Source organism: Rhinopithecus roxellana, chromosome 15, assembly GCF_007565055.1.
Source record: "Rhinopithecus roxellana isolate Shanxi Qingling chromosome 15, ASM756505v1, whole genome shotgun sequence".
NCBI lineage: Eukaryota > Metazoa > Chordata > Mammalia > Primates > Cercopithecidae > Rhinopithecus > Rhinopithecus roxellana.
In genome coordinates, this window is record NC_044563.1 from 79,011,833 (window position 1) to 79,037,527 (window position 25,695).

The window sequence follows — 25,695 nt, forward strand, 5'->3', positions numbered from 1 at the left end:
CAGGTTTTAAACTTTTTCTAATTTTGGAATATGCGCATTACACTTAGTGATTGAGCATCCTTAATTTGAAAATTCAAAATCAAAAGAACATTTCCTTTTAGCATCATGTTTGTGGCTCAAAAGGTTTCAAATTCTGCAGTATTTTGGATTTCAGTTTACGATACTCAAGCTCTATTTTGTATATAGAATAATACTGGAATCAATTCAGCTAGCACCAATGGCTATGTCATCATGACACCAAAAACTAAGTGAAAGATGAGGAATTTAATTAATTACTATTACAACCTTCTTAAAAAGTCAGTTAATTTATGTAAAACAAATCTTTAATTGATCAACTGAAGAAAGAGCCAAAGGCTTGAAATAATTAGTATAAAGTATTTTCACAGATAGGAAGATGTAATTACGAATAAAAACATACTCATAGGTCACAGGATGGCACTGATTCCAAGTACAGATTTATACTCACCATGAACTTCTGTACACTAAGAGGGAAAGTAGCGGAATATAGTAAAATCTGCCTGTTCTTAGGTAGCGTGAGAATAATATCCTCCATTATCTGCACAAAATCCTGTGACAGCAACTTATCTGCCTGCAGTAGAAAGAAAAGACAATTTTAAAAACAATAAAATAACGTCTAAGGTCTTTGGTTAATACATGGTCAAATAATAAGGGATCATCCAACAAAAGCATCCATGAAATGTTCCTGGTGGAAAACAATAAATTCTCTCCAACACTGCAGAGTCAAATACGCATAAGGGGGCAGAATCTATGATCCCCATCTTCTAGGGGAAAAAAAATGCTACACTACACAGATAAACCTCCCCCCTTCTGTAACAGAATTTAATTAATTAATTTTTAGAGACAGCATTTCACTCTGTCACCCAGGATGGAATGCAGTGGCATAATCATAGCTTACTGCATGCAGCCTGAACCTCCTGGGCTCAAGTGATCATCTTGCCTCAGCCTACTGACCTACTGAGTAGCTAGGACTACAGGCACATACCACCATGCCCAGCTCAACAGAATTTTAATGTGATGATTCTCATTAAAGAGGTAGTATGGTGTATGTGTTTAAAAGTACAGGTTCTGGGCCGGGCGCGGTGGCTCAAGCCTGTAATCCCAGCACTTTGGGAGGCCGAGACGGGCGGATCACGAGGTCAGGAGATCGAGACCATCCTGGCTAACACGGTGAAACCCCGTCTCTACTAAAAAATACAAAAAACTAGCCGGGCGAGGTGGCGGGCGCCTGTAGTCCCAGCTACTTGGGAGGCTGAGGCAGGAGAATGGCGTGAACCCGGGAGGCGGAGCTTGCAGTGAGCTGAGATCCGGCCACTGCACTCCAGCCTGGGTGACAGAGCGAGACTCCGTCTCAATTAAAAAAAAAAAAAAAAAAAAAAAAGTACAGGTTCTGGCTGGGCACGATGGCTCACGCCTGTAATCCCAGCATTTTGGGAGGCCGAGGCAGGAGGATCACGAGGCCAAGAGTTCGAGACCAGCCTGACAAACATGATGAAACCCCATCTCTACTAAATATACAAAAATTAGCAAGGCGTGGTGGATCACACCTGTAATCCCAGCTACTCAGGAGGCTGGGGCAGAATAATTGCTTGAACCTGGGAGGTGGAGGCTGCGGTGAGCCGAGATCACATCACTGCACTCCAGCCTGGGCAACAAAGCAAGACTCTGTCTCAAAAAAAAGTACAGGTTCTGGAGCTAAACTGCCAGGTTGAAATCTTGCCTCCTTCATTTCTTAGCTGTGTGGGAATGTTACAGAACTACTCTGTACTTCAGTTTCCACAACTGTAAAATTGTAAAACTAAAATTTGGATGTTTACATAATGTGGTAACTACTTTACAGGGATTTAGAAAAAACGTGGCTAAGGTCAGGTGTGGTGGCTCAAACCTATAATCCCAGCACACTGGGAGGCTGAGGCAGGCAGAACACTGAGGTCAGGAGTTCAAGACCAGCCTGACCAACATGGAGAAACCCTGTCTCTACTAAAAATACAAAATTAGCTGGGCATGGTGGCACATGCCTGTAATCCGAGTTACTCGGGAGGCTGAGGCAGGAGAATCGCTTGAACGAGGTTGAGGTTGAGGTGAGCCGAGGTCGTGCCATTGCACTCCAACCTGGGCAAAGAGACTCCGTCTCAAAAAAAACCAAACCAAACCAAAACAAAACAAAAACACAAAAAAGAAAAAACTTGGCTTTCAAGTTATCCAGCCACTCCTCTTCTTAAAAATTAAACCTAAACTCTGGCACCTGTAAGAAAAAGACAAACGCTGAATTCCTACGAATGCCTAGCTACTGCATCTGAAGTATAAAACATACTTTATAAGCAAATTAAAATTTGGATGTCTACATACTATCGTAACTACTTGACAGGATACCTACCTTATAGGTTTCTTGTAAAAATTAAATGAAAAAAAAAAAAAAAAAAAAAAAGTACAGCACTTAGTGCTGGTACCCAGTGACTAATAAATGTTATCTCTCATTACTTAAAGATAAAAGCCTGATTTGAATTAAATGTTACCTAAAACACAAACCAGGCCGGGTGTGGTGGCTCACGCCTGCAATCCCAGCACTTTGGGAGGCCAAGGCAGGAGGACCACCTGAGGCTAGGAGTTCAAGACCAGCCTGGCCAACATGGCGAAAACCCACCTCTACTAAAAATACAAAAATTAGCCAAGCGTGGGTAGTACACATCTGTAATCTCAGCTACTCAGGAGGTTGAGGCATGAGGATCACTTGAAGCCGGGAGGCAGAGGTTGTAGTGAGCCGAGATCACGCCACTGCACTCCAGTCTGGGTGACAGAGTGAGTCTGTCTCAAAAAAATAGTAATAATAATAAAACACAAACCAAATGTGAAAATAACCTCATGTCAAAACATTAACACTGATACACTACAGATCCTCCTTGACTTACAATGGGATTATGTTCTGATAAATTCATCCTAAGTTGAAAATATTACCCAAACCTACTGAACATCATCGCTTAGCCTAGCCTCCTTGAAACATGCTCCACTTAGCTTATAGTTGGGCAAAATCACTTGACAACACCGTATACTGTACAGTATCGGCTGTCTGCCCTCAATGATCATGTGGCTGACTGGGAGCTGCAGTTTGCTGCTGATGCCCAGCATCGTGGGAATATCATATCGCATATTACTAACCAGGAAAAATATTAATCTTAAAAATTCAAAGTACGGTTTCTAATGAAAGCTTATCACTTCCACTGAAAAACCGTAGTGAACCATCGTTTAAGTCAGGGACCATCTGTATATGTACAAAACATGGCTAGATGCCAGGACTACAGATTTAATAAGTTTTTAAAAGGCATTTATAACATGGTGAGATAATACGTCTAACAGAGATTAATAACCAAACAGTACAAAATAGTATGCACAAAATGAGACAATATATATTATATGCTTTTAAAAATTAATCGCCAAGTAGAAAGAGATGTAGAATAAATTTGGCTTTGAGGTTATTCACTCCTCTTCTAAAAAATTAAAATAAAACCTAATCTCTGCTATCTCTAAGAAAAAGACAAAAAGGAGAATTCCAATGAATGCCTATAATCTACTCCCTCTAATGGGTAAAACACATTTTATAAGCAAATTAATTTGATTGCTTATGTGTTTATTAGATCATAAACATAAGCAGCTTTTGCTTCATTCACTGGCAGTTATAAGCAAAGCACAGAAAAGTACAGAATAGTATAACGCCAAATGAAGAGATATTACCTCATCCAACACTATCATCTGGACATGATCAACCTTTGCTACTCCTTTCTTAATAAGATCCAGGATTCTCCCAGGGGTAGCAATCACCACGTGCACTATGCAAGATTTAGAAAACATATTCTCATTAATTTTAATTTGGGCAAAAAGGATACTGTAAACGTTTATCATATTACAGTCCTGAGCTGCTTAATGATAATTCTGAAATGCATTGCTATGTGATGGTACAGCCTACTCCATTGTATAGCTCCATTATAACCTTATGGGAACACCGACATACATGCGGTCCGTCACTGACCAAAACACTGTTATGCAGCACATGACTATCTTTTATCAGAAACACTAGGCCGGGCACAGTGGCTCATCCATGTAATTCCAGCACTTTGGGAGGCCCAGGTGGGTGGATCACATGAGGTCAGGAGTTCGAGACCAGCCTGGCCAACATGGTGAAACCCTGTCTCTACTAAAAATACAAAAATTAGCTGGCTGTGGTGGTGGGAGCCTGTAATCCCAGCTACTTGGGAGGCTAAGGCAGGAGAATCGCTTGAACCCAGGAGGCAGAGGCTGCAGTGAGCCAAGACCACGCCACTGCACTCCAGCCTGGGCAACACAGTAAGACTGTGCCTCAAATTAAAAAAAAAAAAGAGCCGGGCGCAGTGGCTCAAGCCTGTAATCCCAGCACTTTGGGAGGCCGAGACGGGCGGATCACAAGGTCAGGAGATCAAGACCATCCTGGCTAACACGGTGAAACCCCATCTCTACTAAAAAATACAAAAAACTAGCCGGGCGAGGTGGCAGGCGCCTGTAGTCCCAGCTACTCGGGAGGCTGAGGCAGGAGAATGGCGTGAACCCGGGAGGCGGAGCTTGCAGTGAGCTGAGATCCGGCCACTGCCCTCCAGCCTGGGCGACAGAGCAAGACTCCGTCTCAAAAAAAAAAAAAAAAAAAAAGAAAGAAAGAAAGAAAAGAAACACATTGTGTTATAGAGGTGGGAATAACACAAAAAGGTCCAAAGATGTGTTTTAGGATAGACTTCCATTTCACCGCAGGATGCTTAAAAAATACTTTTCACCTCTACACTGGGTGGGGTACAGCTTCCCAAATCACCTGCTTCCAAAAGGAGGCATAGTTTCTTGTTTTAGGGTAATTCCCAATTAATAACAGAAGGCACACCAGACTTCTGACATAAAAGCAATGCCTCTAATCTGAACAGTGAACCAAGTATTGTTAAAAGGATCAAACAAGGTTAACAATTTTTTAAAAACCTATGCAATACAAAGAATATATCACATAATTACATATAGTATTCTAACTAAAATTTTAGATATAATTTTATGAGTGATCTCATTCTTGCTGTTTTGTTACCTTTTTCCACTCAGCAATATATCATGAAAATCTTCATGAAAATGAATACAGATCAACTTCACTCTTTAATGACTATGTAGAATACTATTCAGACTATACTTTAATGTATTTATTTAGCCAATCTCCTTCTAAGTTGGTCCAATTTTTCGGCACGACAAACCATCCCATAGTAAACAACTTTGTACATACAGCCCTGTATTTACCCAACTTTTTTCTTCAGGAAAGATTCTTAAAAATATAATTTATAATTTTAAAATAAGACTGCCAAATTGCTCATGATAGAAATATAAGTTGACACCCCCATGTTTACAACATAGCCTATTTCTCCACAAACTTACATTATCGTCTACTACTACTTTTAGCTTTACCAATTAAACAGGTAAAATTACTATAAACTTGCTGTTTTAGAATTACTAATAAAGTCAAATATTGTTTTCAATTACGGTGAATTTGTTTTTTTCTCTTGAATGCAATGGTCATTCCCTTTTTTTTACTGCAGGATTTCTGTTCCTTAATTCTTAAAAACAATTTTTAATAATTTATTGAAATACTTGAGACTAAAATTACAGAGAGGTACACTACCTTTTAGTAATCATTTCTTACCTGTATCATCAAGCCTCATTATGTCATCTCGTAAATTGGTTCCTCCTGTGGTTGCCATCACTTTGGCCCCTCCCATGTGTTTGCTGACCTGGATGCAAATTTGACTGACCTGTAGAGCAAGTTCTCTAGTGGGAACAATCACCATTGCTGAAACAACATCAAGGAACATATGAGAAAATATGGGGTGAGGTGGGAGAACATGCTATACATTATATTTACAAAATTTAAAAAGCTACAGAAATACTGCCCCTTATGATGCAGTGGCTCAAGCCTGTAATCCCAGCACTCTGGGCGGCCAGGGTGGACAGATCACGAGGTCAGAAGTTTGAGAGCAGCTTGACCAACATGGTGAAACCCCATCTCTACTAAAAATACAAAACTTATCCAGGCTTGGTGGCACGCACCTGTAATCCCACCTACTCGGGAGGCTGAAGCAGGAGAATCACTTGAACCTGGGAGGCGGAGGTTGCAGTGAGCGAAGATCACGCCACTGCACTCCAGCCTGGGTGACAGAATGAGACTCAGTTTCAAAAAAAAAAGGGGGGGCCAAGCGTGGTGGCTCACACCTATAATCCCAGCACTTTGGGAGGCCAAGGTGGGTGGATCACCTGAGGTCTGGAGTTTGAGACCAGCCTGATCCTATCTCCACTAAAACTACAAAATCAGCTGGGCATGATGGCACATGCCTGTAATCCCAGCTACTAGGGAGGCTGAGGCAGGAGAATCGTGAACCCAGGAGGCAGAGGTTGCGGTGAGTCGAGATCACGGTGAGCCGAGATCGCGCCATTGCACTCCAGTCTGGGCAACAAGAGCAAAACTCCGTCTCAAAAAAAAAAAAAAAAAAAAGGAAAGAAAAGAAAAGGATACCTTATAATCTAGATACCGAGATGTATTAAAAAATTGGGCTGGGTAGCACAGTGAGTAACTCATATCTGGAATCCCAGCACTTTTGGAGGCTGAGACGGGAGGATCATTTGAGCTCAGGAGTTTGAGACCAGCCTGGGCAACATAACAAGACCCCATCTCTACTAAAAAAATCAGGGCCGGCCGGGCGCGGTGGCTCAAGCCTGTAATCCCAGCACTTTGGGAGGCCGAGACGGGCGGATCACGAGGTCAGGAGATTGAGACCATCCTGGCCAACACGGTGAAACCCCGTCTCTACTAAAAATACAAAAAATTAGCCGGGGGTGGTGGCAGGCACCTGTAGTCCCAGCTACTTGGGAGGCTGAGGCAGGAGAATGGCGTGAACCTGGGAGGCGGAGCTTGCAGCGAGCTGAGATCCAGCCACTGCACTCCAGCCTGGGCGACAGAGGCAGACTCCGTCTCAAAAAAGAAAAAAAAAAAAAAAAAAAAATCAAAAAAACTAAAAGTTGAATCATCACAGGACTCACAGGACATTATGAAAACTCAAATGGACAAATCTCTTTACAAAAAGAGAACTTATTATAGTGTCCCAGATTTAGACTTTCCCTCAGCAATACTATCATATAAATATTACACTCTTCTTTTTTTTTTTGAGATGGAGTCTTGCTCTATTGTCCAGGCTGGAGTGCAGTGGCGCCATCTCAGCTTACTGCAACCTCCGCCTCCCAGGTTCAAGCGATTCTCCTGCCTAAGCCTCCTGAGTAACTGGGATTGATTACAGGCGTCCGCCACCACACCCAGCTGATGTTTTGTATTTTTAGTGGAGATGGGGTTTCACCATGTTGGCCCGGCTGGTCTCAAACTCCTGACCTCAAGCGGTTCTCCTGCCTTGGCCTCCCAAAGTGCTGGGATTACAGGTGTGAGTCACTGCACCCGGCCTTCTGCTGCTGCTTCTTTTTTTGTTTTGAGACAGAGTCTCGCTCTGTTGCCCAGGCTGGAATGCAGTGGTGTGATCTTGGTTCACTGCAACCTCCATCTCCCAGGTTCAAGCAATTCTCCTGCCTCAGCCTCCTGAGTAGCTGGGACTACAGGCACTTGCCACCACACCCAGCTAATTTTTGTGTTTTTAGTAGAGACAGGGTTTCACCATGTTAGCCAGGGTGGTCTTGAACTCCTGACCTCAGGTGACCTGCCCACCTCAGCCTCCAGAAGTGCTGGGATTACAGGCGAGGCACCACACCCAGCCAATATCCTTTCTTTCTTTTTTTTTTTTTTTTTTTTTTTTTTTTTTTTTTTTTTTGAGACGGAGTCTTGCTCTGCCACCCAGGCTGGAGTGCAGTGGCCGGATCTCAGCTCACTGCAAGCTCCGCCTCCCGGGTTCACGCCATTCTCCTGTCTCAGCCTCCCGAGTAGCTGGGACTACAGGCGCCCGCCTCATCGCCCGGCTAGTTTTTTGTATTTTTTAGTAGAGAAGGGGTTTCACCGTATTAGCCAGGATGGTCTCGATCTCCTGACCTCATGATCCACCCGTCTCGGCCTCCCAAAGTGCTGGGATTACAGGCTTGAGCCATATCCTTTCTTAATTACAAACTTTTAGCATGTTGAGTTGGCAACTACTAGCTCAAAGTTTATTAACTTAATATTTCTAAGAGCCCCAACTACATTTGAGTCAGATTCACCAGTGTAAAATACCTAAGTAGGAAACTCCTGCTATCTAGGTTCTATTTACATCATACGAAATATGGGAAGAAACGATAATTACAGATTAAGAAGGCTAAAAACGTAAAGTTTCAGAGGTGAAATCTTAATTCCATTAACTTACACTGAATATAATTGTTTATTCCCCGCTGCCGAGGCTCTTAAAATCTCAGAACCCACAGACTTTCAACAGAAGTTATGTTTCCACAAGGAATTCTGCTAACATTCATCTGCCACAAGAAATAGTTCCATAGTTTATAAGTAGCAGTGTCAACTAATTTAACCTCTTAGGATCTCAGCTGTCTTTTTTTTTTTTTTTTTGAGTTAAGAGTCTCACTCTGTCACCCAGGCTGGAGTACAGTGGCACAATCTTGGCTCACTGCAACCTCCACCTCCTGGGTTCAAGTGACTCTCGTGCCTCACACTTTTGAGTAGCTGAATTACAGGTGTGCGCCACCACATCCAGCTAATTTTGGTATTTTCAGTAGAGACAGGGTTTCGCAATGTTGGCCAAAATGGTCTTAAATATCTGGCCTCAGGTGATGCACCCACTTTGACCTCCCAAAGTGCTGGGATTACAGGCTGTGAGGAACCGTGCCCAGCCTCAGCTTTCCTACCTATAGGGCACTAATACTTATTTTTCCTGTCTCACTGGAATGCTGTAAAAACTGTGTATCATATAAAAACACTCTTAAAACTAGAAATCTCTAAAAAGTTGGGAATCATTTTTAAAAGACCATCATCAGGCTAAAAAAAAAACCTGAAAGAAAGAATACAGATTTTAGATAATGTAAATTCTGACTAAAAAAATGCGTATCTTCTACACATAGTTCCAAGGCTGAAACTCCCATTTTTAGTTTAAAAACAAACTTTTGTTCAACTAACCTTGTATATTGTCCTTCTTCAGGTCTAGCCGTTCAAGTAAGGGAATGAGGTAGGCACCGCTCTTGCCTGTTCCATTTTTTGCTCTAGCTAAGATATCCCTACCAGATAAAGCAATGGGAATGCTCTCCTCCTAAAAGAGATAAGACAATACAAAATTACTTGTGAATTTAGTACACAAGCAAATTTCTCTCTGAAATACACTGAAGGATACCTCTTTTCGGTATTGCTTTAAGTATCCTAAGTATCCTACATTTGAATTCTATATGAATAGCAGAGATCCAAGTAAATCAGCAGGACCAGTCAACATCAACATCATTATAAACTAGTATTTACCAGAACTGCTCACAGAATTTTAAATTGTAACCCAATGTCATAAAAACTGTGTTATGTGTGTGTCTGACGAAAACAACAAAGAAAGTGGAGGAACTCAGGCTGACCCATAAATAGCACTTGAAAATACAGACAAAACAAAAGCAAGGCCTCCTTCAAACAAAAAATGGAAAAGTGGCCAGGCACAGCAGCTCATGCCTGTAATCCCAGCACGCTGGGAGGTAGAAGTGGGCGATGGCTTGAGCCCAGGAGTTCAACACCAGCCTGGGCAATTGCGCAACATGGAAAAACCCCAATTCTACAAAAATTACAGAAATTAGCTGGGTGTGGTGGTAGGTGTCTATAACCCTTGAGAGGCTGAGCCAGGAGGTCAAGGGTGAAGTGAGCCATGATTGCACGACTGTACTCCAGCATGAAAGAGTGGGACCTTGTCTCCCCACCCCCCCCCAAAAAAAAAAAAAAAAAAAAAAAGGCTAGACACAGTGGCTCACATCTGTAATCCCACCATTATGGGAGACGAAAGCAAAATGATCACTTGAGCCCAGGAGTTTGAGACCAGCCTAGGTAGGACGGTGAGACCCCATCTCTACAAAAAATTTTAAAAGGAAAAAGCAAAAACAATTCCAAGGTAAGACTATATGTATTTTGAGACTAGCAAACCAAATTGACCAGTGAAAAATTGTTGCTTGGACACCTCATCCCTGCAACAAAACACGAATAGGCCTGGGAAAGCTTAATCTCAGGTCCTACTTGTCATTTATTTATATAACAAGTAAATCTCCAATGTCTGTCTCACAGCCTACTTCTCTGTTCTGAAATGTGCTCTCTATTGAGGGTTCAATTCTATTGCAGTTACCTCAAATACGGTCACATCACTAAAAGTGACCTCTCATTTTAATATTTGGCTTACTTTGTTACATATTTTGCAAACGATAACAATAGTTCATATTAACTTAAATTTCCCAGACAACAGCAAAGGATTCCCAAAAGTTACTGAAAAATAGACAGACATATACAAAGAGAGGTTAAGAGTTCAAGAACAGTCTGGGCAACATGGCAAGAACCCCCTCTCTACAAAAACAAAACAAACAACAACGAAAAAGCTCAATTAGTTGTTAAAATTATTAAAAGGAAATGATGTGAATTTTTTTTTTTTTTTTGAGACGGAGTCTCGCTCTGTCGCCCAGGCTGGAGTGCAGTGGCGCGATCTTGGCTCACTGCAAGCTTGGCCTCCTGGGTACACACCATTCTCCTGCCTCGGCCTCCTGAGTAGCTGGGACTACAGGTGCCCGCTACCACACCCGGCTAATTTTTTTTGTATTTTTAGTAGAGATGGGGTTTCACCATGTTAGCCAGGATGGTCTTCTCCTGACCTCGTGATCCACCCACGTCGCCCTTCCAAAGTGCTGAGATTACAGGTGTGAGCCACCGCGCCTGGCCATGATGTGGAATTTTAAATGTTTTTCTTTTTCTTTTTTTTTTGAGACAGGGTTTCATTCTTGTCACTCAGGCTGGAGTACAATGGCGCGATCTTGGCTCACTGTAACCTTCGCCTCCAGGTTCAAGCGACTCTCCTGCCTCAGCCTCCCGAGCAGCTTAGACTAAAAACGTGCACCACCACGCCCAGCTAATTCTTGTATTTTTAGTATAGACAGGGTATTTCACCATGTTGGTCAGACTGGTCTTGAACTCCTGACCTCAGATGATCCACCGACCTTGGCCTCCCAAAGTGTTGGGATTACACACATGAGCCACCGCGTCTGGCCTGAATTTTTAATTTCTAAAACTAAGACACTAGGTATCAAATTCACAGTCACTGACATTTCTCCCTTCTATGCCTGGGCTAATGACCAAAAAAACCCCCAAAAAACAAAAAAAAACAAAAAACAGCTTTAGCCCTTTAAAGCCGCTATTGGTAGAAAGGACTAAATAATAAGCAGGACGACTTCCATCTCCCACAACACTCTTTCTACCTAGAGCTCCAATCACAGGATATAAATGGGTTCCATATGGTCAGAACAACACAGCTGCCAGAACAACTGTGAAAATGTTGTTGGCCGGGCGAGATGGCTCACACCTGTAATCCCAGCACTTTGGGAGGCTGAGGTAGGTGGATCACCTGAGGAGTTCGAGACCAGCCTGGTCAACATGGTGAAACCTCGTTTCTGCTAAAAATACAAAAATTGTCATGGTGCGCACCTGGAGTCCCAGCTACTTGGGAGCCTGAGGCAGGAGAATCGCTTGAGCCCGGGAAGAGGAGGTTGCAGTGAGCCAAGATCGTGCCACTGCACTCCAGCCTGGGCAATGGAGCAAGACTCCGTCTTTCACACACACACACACACACACACACACACACACACACACACACACACACACAAAGAGAGAGAGAGAAAGAGAGAAAAGAGAATAAAATATTGTTGTCTTGACAGGATTAGTTTACCCAAGGTCACAAAGCAAGAAATGCTTTAGCCAGTACTCGAACGTAGATCTGCACATAACATGTAGAGGCAAGAAGGTGGAGAAAATGGAACTCTCATACACTGCTAGTGGGAACGTATAAGTCATGCTGGAAACCAGTCTTGCAGTTCCTCAAAAGGTTAAACAGAGTTACCATATGAACTAGCAATTCTAGGTATACAGTGAAGAGAAATAAAAATATCTCCACACAAAAACCTGCACCTGAATTTTCACAGCAGCATTATCCTTAATAGTCAGTTCCTTCTATGTATTTTTTTTAATAACAGTACAAACTTTATTCATAAATAAAATTTCATAAGGTTAAAAGCAGGGGCAGTTTCTATTTTAAAAAGGGAACGGGGAAGGCAGCCTGCTATTTTATTTAAAAATCACAAGTTAGGTTTTTCAAACGGATAGCAGTTGAGATCATTAAATCCCCTTCCTACTTCTCAGATTTTCACAAAATAGCACATTAACTCCTGAATCCTTGGAAAACCACCCCAAATATCTACCAACTGATGAGTGGATAAATCAGAAGTAGTCAAGCCATACAATAAAATATTATTCAGCAAAAAGGAATGGAGTATTGATACATGCTACAACACAGATGAACTCCGAAAACACAATGCTAAGTCAAAGAAGCCAGTCACAAAAAAATCATACTATAGGATTCCATTTATATCACATGTCCAGACTAGGCAAAGCTAGAATGACAGAAAGTATACTAGGGGTGGGAGAAAATAAGGTGTGACTGCTAAAAGGGTTTCTTTTGTGGGACTGATCAAAATGTTCTAAAATTTATTGTGGTAATGGTTGCACAACTCTAAATGCACTAAAAAACATTAAATTTTATACTTTTGATGTGTGATTTGTTGTTTATATCTCAATAGAGCTATTACCCCAAAAAAACCAACTCCACAAGCTTAGGGCTGACATCTGCCACCTTAGGTCTCCAAGTTCACATTCACTGTACCATTTACATACTGACTGAAGAGTATTTGTTGTGTATGGGTTCTCTAGTATCCCTTTGCTAAGTAATACTCCAATTTCCTTCTAAGGAATTACATACGCCCTGCTCTCTCCTGTCCCAACAGACCAAGCCTCACCGATTTTCTAAGCCAAGTGGTAGACACATAGCGCACACTAGGCCAGCGGAATGTTGCCTCCTAAGAATCTAAATTGTTACAGTGCATCCATTACAGCTTCCTAAGTCCTTCAGAGCTATCTCAGTTCTCAGTCATTTCCAAGTATGTTTCTCTAGCCTTCTCAATCTTGTGAATTCTTGTTATTTTTCCAATAAATTTCCTTTTGCTTAAGTTAGATCAAGTTGGTTTCTGATGCCTATAATTAACGGTATACTTTCCAATTTCCCAGTATTGAGAGGCATTTTACAAAAGTGTGGTACCAACAAAAGCTCAACATTGCCCAACTAGCTGCATTTACACTGACTGCTTCCTCTAATTTTCCAAACCTTAATTTCCAAGAGGAAAAAAAACCCTATGGGTACTGCAGAGGAGGTAGTGATTGTTACAGATGTTCGCTGCTTACCAGGAAAAAAAGGGGGAGATACTAATTTCTAATAATCTCTCTAATTTACGCTGCAGATGGTGGCTCACGCCTGTAATCTCAACACTCTGGAAGGCTGAGGCAGAACTGCTTGAGGCCAGGAGTTCAAGACCAGTCAGTGTGACAAAGAGAGACTGTCTCCCCGACCCCACCCAAAAACAACAAAACAGAACGCACACACAAAAAACACCACAAAAAACAAACCAAAAAAACTGAGTTTTTAGGAAATAATTTTTTAATCACAATAAACACATTGGGAGCAGGAGGAATGACTTATTACAGGATTCAGAATGCTGTAATTCCTAACTATAAATAGTAAACTATTAATCCTTATTAGACCTTAGTTGACCTGGCACAAAATTTTGTTGCCAACAGTAAGGAGCTTCCATGTTTCCTTCAATAATGAACTACTCGTTTCTTCACCTTCTTAGATTTTCGAAAAAGTGTTCAAGAGGTGTGCCCAGGATTTGGAAGCAACAAGAGAGGCCATCTTTCTCAATCATAATCTCAAAGTTAATATAAACTTTCAAATAATGCTAAGCAGACAAATACAGTATATTCTTATTAGGCCTTCCAAAGAAGTCTATGTTCCTATAAAGCTACACCTTCAGAATGACAGTTATTCTACTGGCCACAGCATCCATACCCAGAACTGGTCACAGATGGCTCTATCAAAGAAATATGTGTGGGAGCAATCTGTAGTATATCTGGTTCCAGGCTATCAATGTAAAAGCTCTTTTGAGAGCATATAATTTCAAGTGCCTAATTCTCCAACTTTTTTTTTTTTTTTGGTGAGACAAGGTCTTGCTCTGTTGCCCAGGATGGAGTGCAGTGGCACAATCCTGGCTCACTTGCAGCCTCAACCTCCTGAACAGCTAAGACTACATGTCCACCATGCCCAGCTAATTTTTGTACAGTCAGGGTTTTGCCATGTTACTCAGGCTGGTTTTGAACCCCTGGGCTCCCAAAGTGCTGGGATTACAGGTGTGAGCCACTGCACCCAGTCAATTCTCCAATAATCTCACAGCCAAACTGCAACTGAATTCCATCTCAAACAAATATTCAAATGCAGAAGACTCATCCAACTAATCAAGGCAGCTTTAATATTTACAGGGAAAAAATGCCTGGATGAAACTGTAAAACCAAGCATGATAGAAGACACACTTTTAGGCAAGGGGGAGGGATGACAAAAAAAAAAAAAAAAGAGAGAGAAGGTAGATAATGGAAAGAATACTAGAAGACAGCCTGCCATGAGGTTATATTTTACCAGGGGGGAGATGGGTGCACCCAAATCTCAGAAATCGCAACTAAAGAATGTACTTGGCCAGGCGTGGTGGCTCATGCCTGTAATTCCAGTACTTTGGGAGGCCGAGGAGAGTGGATCACCTGAGGTCAAGAGTTCAAGACCAACCTGGACAACATGGTGAAACCCCGTCTCCACTAGAAATACAAAAATTAGCCTGGTATGCTGGCGCGCACCTGTAATCCCACTAACTTGGGAGGCTGAGGCATGAGAATCGCTTGAACTCGGGAGGCAGAGGTTGCAGTGAGCCAAGAGCACACCACTGCACTCCAGCCTGGGCGACAGAGTGAAACTCTATCTCAAAAACAAAAAAAAAAAAAAAAAGAAGAATTTACTCATGTAACCAAACACCACCTGTTCCCCAAAAACCTACGAAAATAAAAATAAAAAAAATTTTTTTTACAAGGGGATCTGTAGATTTTGTTTCAGTTCTAAAATCCTAATATTTGTGACTTGTTACTCTGAATGACTCTAAGAAACACTTAATCTTGTGCTATCCATGGATCCCCAGGACAAAACAATAGGAAAGAAAAAGGCAATACAATTGGTGGCCTTGAGTATCTAAAATATACTCATACGATACCTTGCTATTTCCAAATACTTTGGTTATACACTACATTTGATCTTCACAATAAAAATCCCATGAGAGAGTACTTATTTCTACTTTACAGAAAAAGCTAGATGTCAGACTGGTTAAGTGGCTGAAGAGTTAATTGCCTATATGCGATACCAACACTGAGAGTACAAGTAACAAAGTTACTTTTAAATTTTAATACAAGGTAAGAAATAGGAGTTAACAAATACCCATGAAGAATGAGGACTGGGCTAAGTGCAGTGGCTCACACCTATAATTCTAGCATGTTGGGAAGCCAAGGCAGGACTGCTTGAGCCCAAGAGGTCAAGACCAGCCTGGTCAACATGGCAAAACCTTGACTCTACCAAAAAAAAAAAAAAAAAAAAAAAAGAAAAAGAAGAAGAAAAGGAAAGAAGTCAGGTGTGGTGGTACTCCACTATCATCCTTACTCAGGAGGCTGGAGCAGGAGTATCATGCGAGCCCAGGAGTTTGAGGCTGCAGTGAGCTAGGATCGTGACATTGCACTCCAGCCCAGGCAACTCAGTAAGACTCGGTCTCTTTAAAACAAATTTAAAACAATTACGTCTCCTAAATTAACTAATTTCCTTTTTTGAAACTATTATATAAAATAACCCATAACATTTTTTGAGCATTTATCATGTACTAGGCATTGTACTAAGCACATGAACTATCTCATTTAATCTTTACAACAACCCTATGGTATTACACTATTACCTCAATTACATAGGTCAGGAGTCCAAGCCTTACAGCTCCCAAATAACCAATTTATGAAGGAGCAGAGCTGGGATTCAACCTGGGCAGTTCCCTACACCATGTTCACCTGCAGACATGAGTTACCTAAGTTTCATCAAAGCATGCTAAATAAGCACAGGCACTATGCTAAGTACTAGAAATAAAAGCTGAATGATGCAGTTCCTACTGTAAAAGAACTCTCATAAGACTTCAGTGGGCCAGGCACGGTGGCTCACACCTGTAATCCCAACACTTTGGGAGGCTGAGGCAGGCAGATCACAACGTCAGGAGATGGAGACCATCCTGGCTAACATGGTGAAACCCCGTCTCTACTAAAACACAAACAATTAGCCGAGTGCAGTGGCACACGTCTGTAGTCCCAGCTACTCGGGAGGCTGAGGCAGGGGAATCGCTTGAACCCGGGAGGTGGAGGTTACAGTGAGCCGACATCGTGCCACTGCACTCCAGCCTGGCAACAGAGTAAGACTCTGTTTCAAAAAAAAAAAAAAAAGACTTCAGTGTAGATAAAATGGATTAACATGAACTACATCATAGTAGATTCCTAGATATTTCTAATATCTAAACCCAAACTACCGCTGTGATGATGCATATCCTTGTCTTAATACTTTATCCAGCCAATAGCACACTCACTCTGGGTAATCGCTACCCAGCATTCTCTGCTTCATACATGGCTCAATTCTTCCAGGTTGTCCCATCTTCCTCTAATGACTACATACATATGTCAATTCAGAAAGGTACCTATCATATTACAGTGAATTACTTGTACAATTAGCTGTCCGTTCCAAACTGTAAGACAGGAACCATATATCTGTTTTATTCATCACAGAATTCCCAAGGTCACTTTATAGGTCACTCAACACATTTTTTGAGCCAATACATGTTGGCTCAATGAAAAAATACTCAGTGATGTCACAAGCTTTGTCCTTAGCACAGCCTGAATTCAATCATTTCATCAATTTAAGTATGTCTGTTGTCATCATTTATCAAACTGGCCTATGTATAATGCATGTTTATATGTACACGTATATTTATGTGTATGCGTGTGTGGGTATGTGTATATACATGCATTTATTTCCCTGCTCTTTCCACTGAAAGGACCAAGTAGCAAACAGGGTACCTAATGCCTGGGTTTTGGTCCCTAATACTACTCCACACTAAAAAGAATCAAGGAGGCCGGGCGCTGTGGCTCACGCCTGTAATCCTAGCACTTTAGGAGGCTGAGACGGGCGGATCACGGGGTCAGGAGATTGAGACCATCCTGGCTAACACGGTGAAACCCCGTCTCTACTAAAACTATCAAAAAAAAAAAAAAAAAAAATTAGCTAGGCGTGGAGGCAGGCGCCTGTAGTCCCAGCTACACGGGACGCTAATGGCGTGAACCTGGGGGGCGGAGCTTGCAGTGAGCCGAGACCACACCACGGCACTCCAGCCTGGGCGACAGAGCGAGACTCCGTCTCAAAAAAAAAAAGAAGAATCAAGGATCCTTGGATGCCAATGCTGGGCCACGGTAGGAATAAGATAAGCCTGCCATCATGTTATGTCAAAAAGCAAGAAAGGGGCTGGGTGCAGTGGCTCACATCTATAATCCCAGCACTTTGTGAAGCCAAGGTTGGCGATCACTTGAGATCAGGAGTTCGAGACCAGCCTGGCCTACATGGTGAAACCCTGTCTCTACTAAAAATACAAAAATTAGCTAGGTGTGGTAGCACACATCTGTAATTTCAGCTACTGGGGAAGCTGAGACACAACTGCTTCAACCCAGGACGGGGAGGCTGTAGTGAGCCAAGATCATGCCACTGCACTCTAGCCTCTGTGACAGAGCTAGACTCCGTCTCAAAAAATATATATAAATAGAAGCAAGAAAATACTCAAGAAAAATGAAGGGGACACATCATAAACACACAGGAACCAACCTGAAAGAGCTTACACTGGCCAGATCTAGGATATTTTTAGGAAAAAAAAAAAAAAGGTGAGTACAAGTCCATACTGATAACAGATAAATATGGATGAGGGGAAGGGAAGTTTATTCTTTATAGGAGCAAATACAGAGGGAGTGCTAGAATTGGAAAGTCATCATAACCCATCAGAGCAGAGATGAGCTCAAGCAAGAATCACCAATGGGTGCTAAAACTAGGGGGGAAATTTTGTGATTTTTTTAAAACAAGTATCATGCCATGAATTGAAGATACAAAGTCAAATCCCACCTCTACCACTCATGAGCTACAAGTATCTTTGGCTAAGTTAAGTTTCTCAAGCTCAGCACAACTGACATTTTGGGCCACAAAATTCTTTGTTGTAAGGGGCGGTCCTTTAGCATCCCCCCATTGATGATAATCAAAAATGTTTCTACAAATTGCTAAATGTCCCCTGGGGGACAAAAATTCTCCCTGGTTGAAAACAATACGCTGAGAGAACTAACTGCTCTGAACTTTTGTTTTCTCATCCACAAAATGGGGATAATACCTAGCCTCAATATCTATCTTACTGGGTTGAAGGAGGAGGGTGGCCATAGTATTACTGTATTTGCATGGTCTCAAAACGCACCCCAGATTGCTTATTCATCTCAATGGAGAGGAGAAAGAGCAGTAATTATAGAATGGAAAAATCATATACCTTGACAGGGTAATCAAAATTAACATCACCAAAGAAGAATAAATGGACACTATGTACACCTTCAAACATGATACCCTGAGAAGGCCATAATGTGATTTCTGCATTATTCAGGCTGAGAAAGCCTAACTTGAATCTAATTACTTCGGAATATCAGAAAATCCCAAAATGGGAAATGTTCCATTAATAAAAAAAGGAGGCCAGGCATGGTGGCTAATGTCTGTAATCCTAGCACTATGGTGAACCCAGCCTGGATAACATGGCAAAACCCCATCCCTACAAAAAAATACAAAAATTAGCCGGGTGTTGTGGCACATGCCTGTAGTCCCAGCTACTCAGACAGCTGAACGCAGGAGGATCACTTGAGCCCAGGAGGTCAAGGCTGCAGTGAGCTGAGATCAGGCCACTGAACTCCAGCCTGGGTGCTGGGTGACAGGGCAAGACCCTGTCTCAAAAAAAAAAAAGGGGTGTGGGGGAAGGGGGTTGGAGGCTGTATTTTTATATGCCGATGGCATAAAAAGAAGAAAAAACACTAGGGAAACACTAATGACTAAAAAAGACATAACTACAGGTAATACCTGACCCTAGACTGGATCCTGTATAGAAGAAAAAAACTGCTATAAAGGACATGTTTGGGTCCATTAATAATTAGAATAACAGATGAGATAGAAGTATTTTAGCAATGTTAATTGAAGGTAACTGTACTGTGGTTACATAAGAGAATACCCTATTCTTAAGAAATATACACTGAAATATTTAGAGTTGTAAAGGCCATGATTTTCTAATTTACCCTTAAGTATTTCAGAAAAACTGTGTACACATGAGAAAAACGTTAGTTCACTATACCACTTCCGCAGAGCAAAAAGAAAACTGTTTAATGGCTGACACATAACCTTATATATGTTATAAAAAGGGTTAACATACCTGAATAGGAGATGGCTTTTCCCAGCCCATTTCAAAAATTCCCATCAGTAACTCCCGTTTCAAACAGTAATCTTCAAACTCATTTCCTTTTGTGGAGGTCACATCCTAGTCAAACAAACAAAAGGAACAATAAAAGAATAAATAACACTGTTTGGTAAATTTGGTGTCCTTCGGAAAATTTATCTGGGTCGGACACGGTGGCTCATGCCTGTAATCCCAGCACTTTGGGAGGCCAAGGTAAGAAATCACCTGACGTCAGAAGTTCAAGACCAGCCTGGCCAACACAGTGAAACTCCATCTCTACGAAAAATATAAAAAATTAGGCCGGGCGTGGTGGCTCAAGCCTGTAATCCCAGCACTTTGAGAGGCCGAGACGGGCAGATCACGAGGTCAGGAGATCGAGACCATCCTGGCTAACATGGTGAAACCCCGTCTCTACTAAAAAATACAAAAAACTAGCCGGGCGAGGTGGCGGGCGCCTGTAGTCCCAGCTACTCGGGAGGCTGAGGCAGGAGAATGGTGTGAACCCGGGAGGCGGAGCTTGCAGTGAGCTGAGATCCGGCCACTGCACTCCAGCCTGGGTGACAGAGTGAGACTCCGTCTCAAAAAAAAAAAAAAAAAAAAAAAATTAGCCAGGGTGGTGGCGCACGCCTGTAGTCCCAGCTACTCGGGAGGCTGAGGCAGGAGAATCGCTTGAACCCAGGAGACAGGTTGCACTGAGCCCTGATCGCACCCACTGCAGAGGCTAGGGGGACAAAGACAGACTCTATCTCAATTTAAAAAAAAAACAAGGAAAGAAAACTTACCTGACTTTAGTACTTTACCTGCCCAATCTTAAATATAAATACATGCAGATTACTTGTTTTAATCCATATTTCAACTTTTCCTGAAGAAAAACCACTTGTCCCTGCTTCGACACACAAGCTATTTAAAAAACTATGTTTTGGGGAAAGGGCACTTGGTCACAGCCTTTTTTTTTTTTTTTGAGAGATGGAGTCTCGCTCTGTCACTCAGGCTGGAGTGCAGTGGCGCAATCCTGGCTCACTGCAACCTCCGCCTCCCAGGTTCGAGTGATTCTCCTGTCTCAGCCTCCTGAGTAGCCGGACTACAGGCGCCCACCACCACACTCAACTAATTTTTGTATTTTTAGTAGAGACAGGGTTTCAACATGTTGACCAGGCTGGTCTCGAACTCCTGAAATCAGGTGATCCGCCTGCCTCGCCCTCCCAAACTGCTGGGAATACAGGCAAGAGCCACTGCGCCGGGTCCTTGGTCATAGTCTTCTAAGGACTGGTGGAATAGTGTTATTTTTTCACACAAATATCATGCCATGAATTGCAAATCACAAGACATGAAGTCAAATCCCACCTCTACCACTCATGAGCTACAGATATCTTTGGCTAAGTCAAATTTCTCAAGCTCAGCACTACAGACATTTTGGGCCACAAAATTCTTTGTTGTAAAGGGCTGTCCTTTAGCATCCCCCCATTGATAAGCAAAAATATTTCTACAAATTGCTAAATGCCCCCTGGGGGACAAAAATTTTCCCTGGTTGAAAACAATACACTAAGATAACTAACTACTCTGAACTTTTGTTTTCTCATCCATAAAATGGGAATACATAGCCTGAATATCTATCTTACTGGGTTGGAGGAGGAGGGTGGCAGTGGTGTTATGGTCCTGAAACCAATTCCCTCCAGATACCGAGGGACAGCTGTACTTCACTTCTAGTTCCCCACCATTATCTACTTGTATTTTACAACCAACTTACCGAAGTTTTGATTCTAAGATCCTTTGGAGGGAGTTTTAAAGTCTTTTTCCAGTCATCACCAGGTCTAGAGAGAATACAGTAAATTTGAAGTATCAAAATTTATAGCATCCTAACAAAGATGATTCATCTCAATTATAATTGGTTTTAAAAGCACGGTAAGTTTAATATATTCCATTTAATATATCTAACGAGATAATTAAACAACTTTAGAAAAAGTATTCTTATACAGAAACAATCTCAGGAGGATAAAAAAATCAAGAACAGAAGGGATTAAGGCATCCATCGTCTTAAGCAATACTGTATACCGTGTAATTGTTGTCAAAAGGTGTTTTGTTTGACCTACACAGCATGTGTTTGAATTTAAATTAGTTTAAATGAGTTTTCAACATTTAAAACTTGTAAGATTTTACGTATCTTATAGAACTCCTGGGTTCAAGCAATCCGCCTGCCTCGGTCTCCTAAAGTGCTAGGATTACAGGTGTGAACCACCATGGCCGGCTATTCTCATTTTTAAAATAGGTTAACAGGCCAGGCATAGAGGCTCATACTGGTAATCCCAGCACTTGGGAAGCCGAGGCAGGCAGATCACTTGAGGTCAGGAGTTTGAGACCAGCCTGGCCAATATGGTGAAACCCCATCTCTACTAAAAACACAAAAATTAGCCAGGCATGGTGGGCATATCTGTAGTCCCAGCTACTCGGGAGGCTGAGGCAGGGGAATCACTTGAACCTAGGAGGCAGACACTGCAGTGAGCCAAGCTCACAACACTGCACTCTAGCCTGAGTGACAGAGGGAGACTGTCTCAAAAATAAGTAAGCCAGGTGCCGTGGCTCACGCCTGTAATCCTAACACTTTGGGAGGCCGAGGCAAGTGGATCACCTGAGGTCAGGAGTTCAAGAGTAGCCTGGCCAATATGGTGAAACCCCATCTCTACTAAAAATACAAAAATTAGCCAGGCATGGTGGCACGCGCCTGTAATCCCAGCTACTCAGGAGGCTGAGGCAGGAGAATCGCTTGAACCAGGGAGCCAATATCATGCCACTGCACTCCGCGACACAGCAAGACTCCGTACCAAATAAATAAACAAAACAGGTTAACAGTTACATCAAATAATTGATGTAATGCACTCAGCACAGTGCCTGGCAAAATAATAGCACAATATTAGCCAATGAGCATCTCTTAAATTTTTTTTTTTATCGGAAATGCCAGAAACCACGAAAGAGAATAGAAACAAGGAGAATATAAATAAACTTTCTTTTGGGCCAAGTAAAAACCTCAAGCAATAAATACTCAAAGCGTCTAATAATTAAAAAGATCAGGGAACATCTGCAGACAAAGCATTTAACTGCGACATCTTTGAATAAGTTTTCACTGTAGCTGTTCTTACATAACCAAAGTCCCCAAAACATCTCAAATGCTCAACTGATAGAAAAAAAGACCACTTACTTTACTTAAAACTAGGTCCTACATAATGCAAATACTCTAACACTGGTAACTTTTTGCTACCAATTCCAAGACTACTATACTAAAACCTTTTTTTTTTTTTTCCTGAGATGGAGCCTTGCTCTGTCACCCAGGCTAGAGTACAGTGGCATGATCTCAACTCACTGCAACCTCCACCTCCTGAGGTTTAAGGAATTCTCCAGCCTCAGCCTCCAGAGTAGGTGGGATTACAGGAGCCCACCACCACACCCGGCTAGTTTTTGTATTTTTAGTAGAGACAGGGTTTCACCCATGTTGGTCAGGCTGGTCTCGAACTCCTGACCTTGTGATCTGCCTGCCTCAGCCTCCCAAAGTGCTGGGATTACAGGCGTGAGCCACCACGCCCAGCCTACTAAAGCCTTTCATCTAAGTCTGTATCATCAAAGTTTCTGATTAAAAAATGTCAGTATGACATACTGTTGAATTCAACAAAATAGTGAATAATAATGCGTTTAAGATACAATCCAAAGCTTGACCACAAGAAATTTATATATATATACATATTTTTGAGACAGAGTCTTGCTCTGTCGCCCAGGCTGGAGTGCAGTGGCCCGATCTCAGTTCACTGCAAGCTCCGCCTCCCAGGTTTACGCCATTCTCCTGCTTCAGCCTCCTGAGTAGCTGGGACTACAGGAGCCTGCCACCTCGCCCGGCTAGTTTTTTGTCTTTTTTAGTAGAGACGGGGTTTCACCATATTAGCCAGGATGGTCTTGATCTCCTGACCTTGTGATCCGCCTGTCTCGGCCTCCCAAAGTGCTGGGATTACAGACTTGAGCCACTGCGCCCGGCCAGAAATTTATAATCTTATGAGATGAAAAAACTATTTAAAATGAGAAAGTAAGTGACAGAGGTAAGTATTAGAAGCGTTCTGAGACACTTGATGGGATCTAGAGGACTTCATGGAAGAGACGACACAGAAAATGAGATCTGAAGAACTTACAGAATTGAAAAGAAACCATTAATCGTAGGAAAACCAGAAAAGAAAACCCACTGTTGTCCCAAAATCAGAATTTACTACTTTTTTGAGATGGAGTCTTGCCCTGTCACCCAGGCTTCAGTGCAGTGGTGCCATCATAGCTCGCCACAGCCTTTATTATTTGTAGAGACAGGGTCTTGCTATGTTGCCCAGGTTAGTCTCAACCTCCTGGCCTCAAGTGATCTTCCCACCTCAGCCTCCCAAAGTGCTGGGATGAACAGCATGAGCCATCATACCCAGCCCCAGAACTTTTTAAATAGAAAATATCCTCATAGGCCAGGTGCAGTGGCTCATGCCTGTAATCCCAGCACTCTGGGAGGCTGAGGCAGGCAGATCACCTGAGGTCAGGAATCCAAGGGTAGACTGGCCAACATGGTGAAATCTCGTCTCTACTAAAAATACAAATATTAGCCAGGCGTGATGGTGGACACCCGTAATCCTAGCTACTTGGGAGGCTGAGGCAGGAGAATGGCTGGAACCCAGAAGGTGGAGGTTGTAGTGAGTTGAGATCACACCACTGCATTCCAGCCTGGGCAACAGAGTGAGAGTCCATCTCAAAAAAAAAATTAAAAATAGGCTGGGCGCAGTGGCTCACATCTGTAATCCCAGTACTGTGAGAGGTAAAGATGGGCAGATCACTTGAGCTCAGGGTTCCAGACCAGCCTGGGCAACACAACAAAACCCCGTTGCTACTGGCACACGGGCAGAAGGGTCACTTGAGCCTGGGAAGTTGAGGCTGCAGTGAGCCGTGATCATGCCACCATACTCCAGCCTGGGCAACAAAGTGAGACCCTGTCTCAAAAAAAAAAAAAAAAAAAAAAAAAAGGTTATAAAAAAAAATTAAAGATAGTCTAAATTTTGCTAACCTACTTACATTCTGTCAAGACAAACTACAACCGAAGTAGTATTCATTTCTCTATCAATTAAAGCATTCACCTTAAAAAAATGGAATATATACTAATACCAATTCTACCAGTGACCTAACCAATTCTGTTGAAAATTAGTTATTAGAGGTCCTAGTGAAACACATACAGTAACTATACGATAGTCTGGTAGCTTGTATAAGCTATTTTTCTGTAGGAAGTGAAAAGATCTAGGTTGTAATAAAACATATACCTCAGTTCAGTAACCCAGTGTCAACATCTTATAAGGATTCCTAGGGTTAAATTATTTCATATGGCAAGTTTGTTTTTTTTTTTTGAGACAAAGTCTGTCGCCCAGGCTGGAGTGCGGTGGCACGATCTCGGCTCTCTGCAACCTCCACCTCCCGGGTTCAAGTGATTCTCCTGCCTCAGCCTCCTGAGTAGCTGGGATTACAGGTGCGTGCCACCACACCCAGCTAATTTTTGTATTTTTGGTAAAGACAGGGTTTCACCATGTTGGTCAGGCTGGCCTCAAACTCTTGACCTCGTGATCTGCCCGCTTCAGCCTCCCAAAGTGCTAGGATTACAGGCGTGAGTTACTGCACCTGGCATTTTTTTTTTTTTTTTTTTTTTTTTGTGAGATAGAGTTTCACTCTTGTTGCCCAGGCTGGAGTGCAGCAGTGCAATCTCAGCTCACTGCAACCTCCACCCCCCAGGTTCAAGTGATTCTCCTGCCTCGGTCTCCCGAGTAGCGTTATAGGCATGCACCACCACGCCCAGCTAATTTTGTATTTTTAGCAGAGACAGGGTTTCTTCATGTTTGTCAGGCTGGTCTTGAACTCCCGACCTCAGGTGATCTGCCTGCCTCGGCCTCCCAATGTGCTGGGATTACAGGCATGTGCCACCGC

At 42.4% G+C, this 25,695-nt stretch overlaps 1 protein-coding gene across 4 annotated transcripts in view; it reads right to left on the reverse strand.

Moving 5' to 3' along the window:
* The window catches only part of DDX6 (DEAD-box helicase 6), a 45,933-nt gene that overhangs the window by 13,356 nt on the left and 6,882 nt on the right, over positions 1-25,695 (reverse strand). For all 4 annotated transcript variants that reach the window (XM_030917866.1, XM_030917864.1, XM_010367474.2 and 1 more), the window contains exons 3-8: positions 21,467-21,530; positions 19,696-19,800; positions 9,158-9,287; positions 5,711-5,857; positions 3,748-3,842; positions 467-589 (exon numbers count right to left, since the gene is read on the reverse strand). In XM_030917866.1, the coding sequence (XP_030773726.1) occupies positions 467-589; positions 3,748-3,842; positions 5,711-5,857; positions 9,158-9,287; positions 19,696-19,800; positions 21,467-21,530 (664 nt within the window). The remainder of the gene's footprint in view (positions 1-466; positions 590-3,747; positions 3,843-5,710; positions 5,858-9,157; positions 9,288-19,695; positions 19,801-21,466; positions 21,531-25,695) is intronic.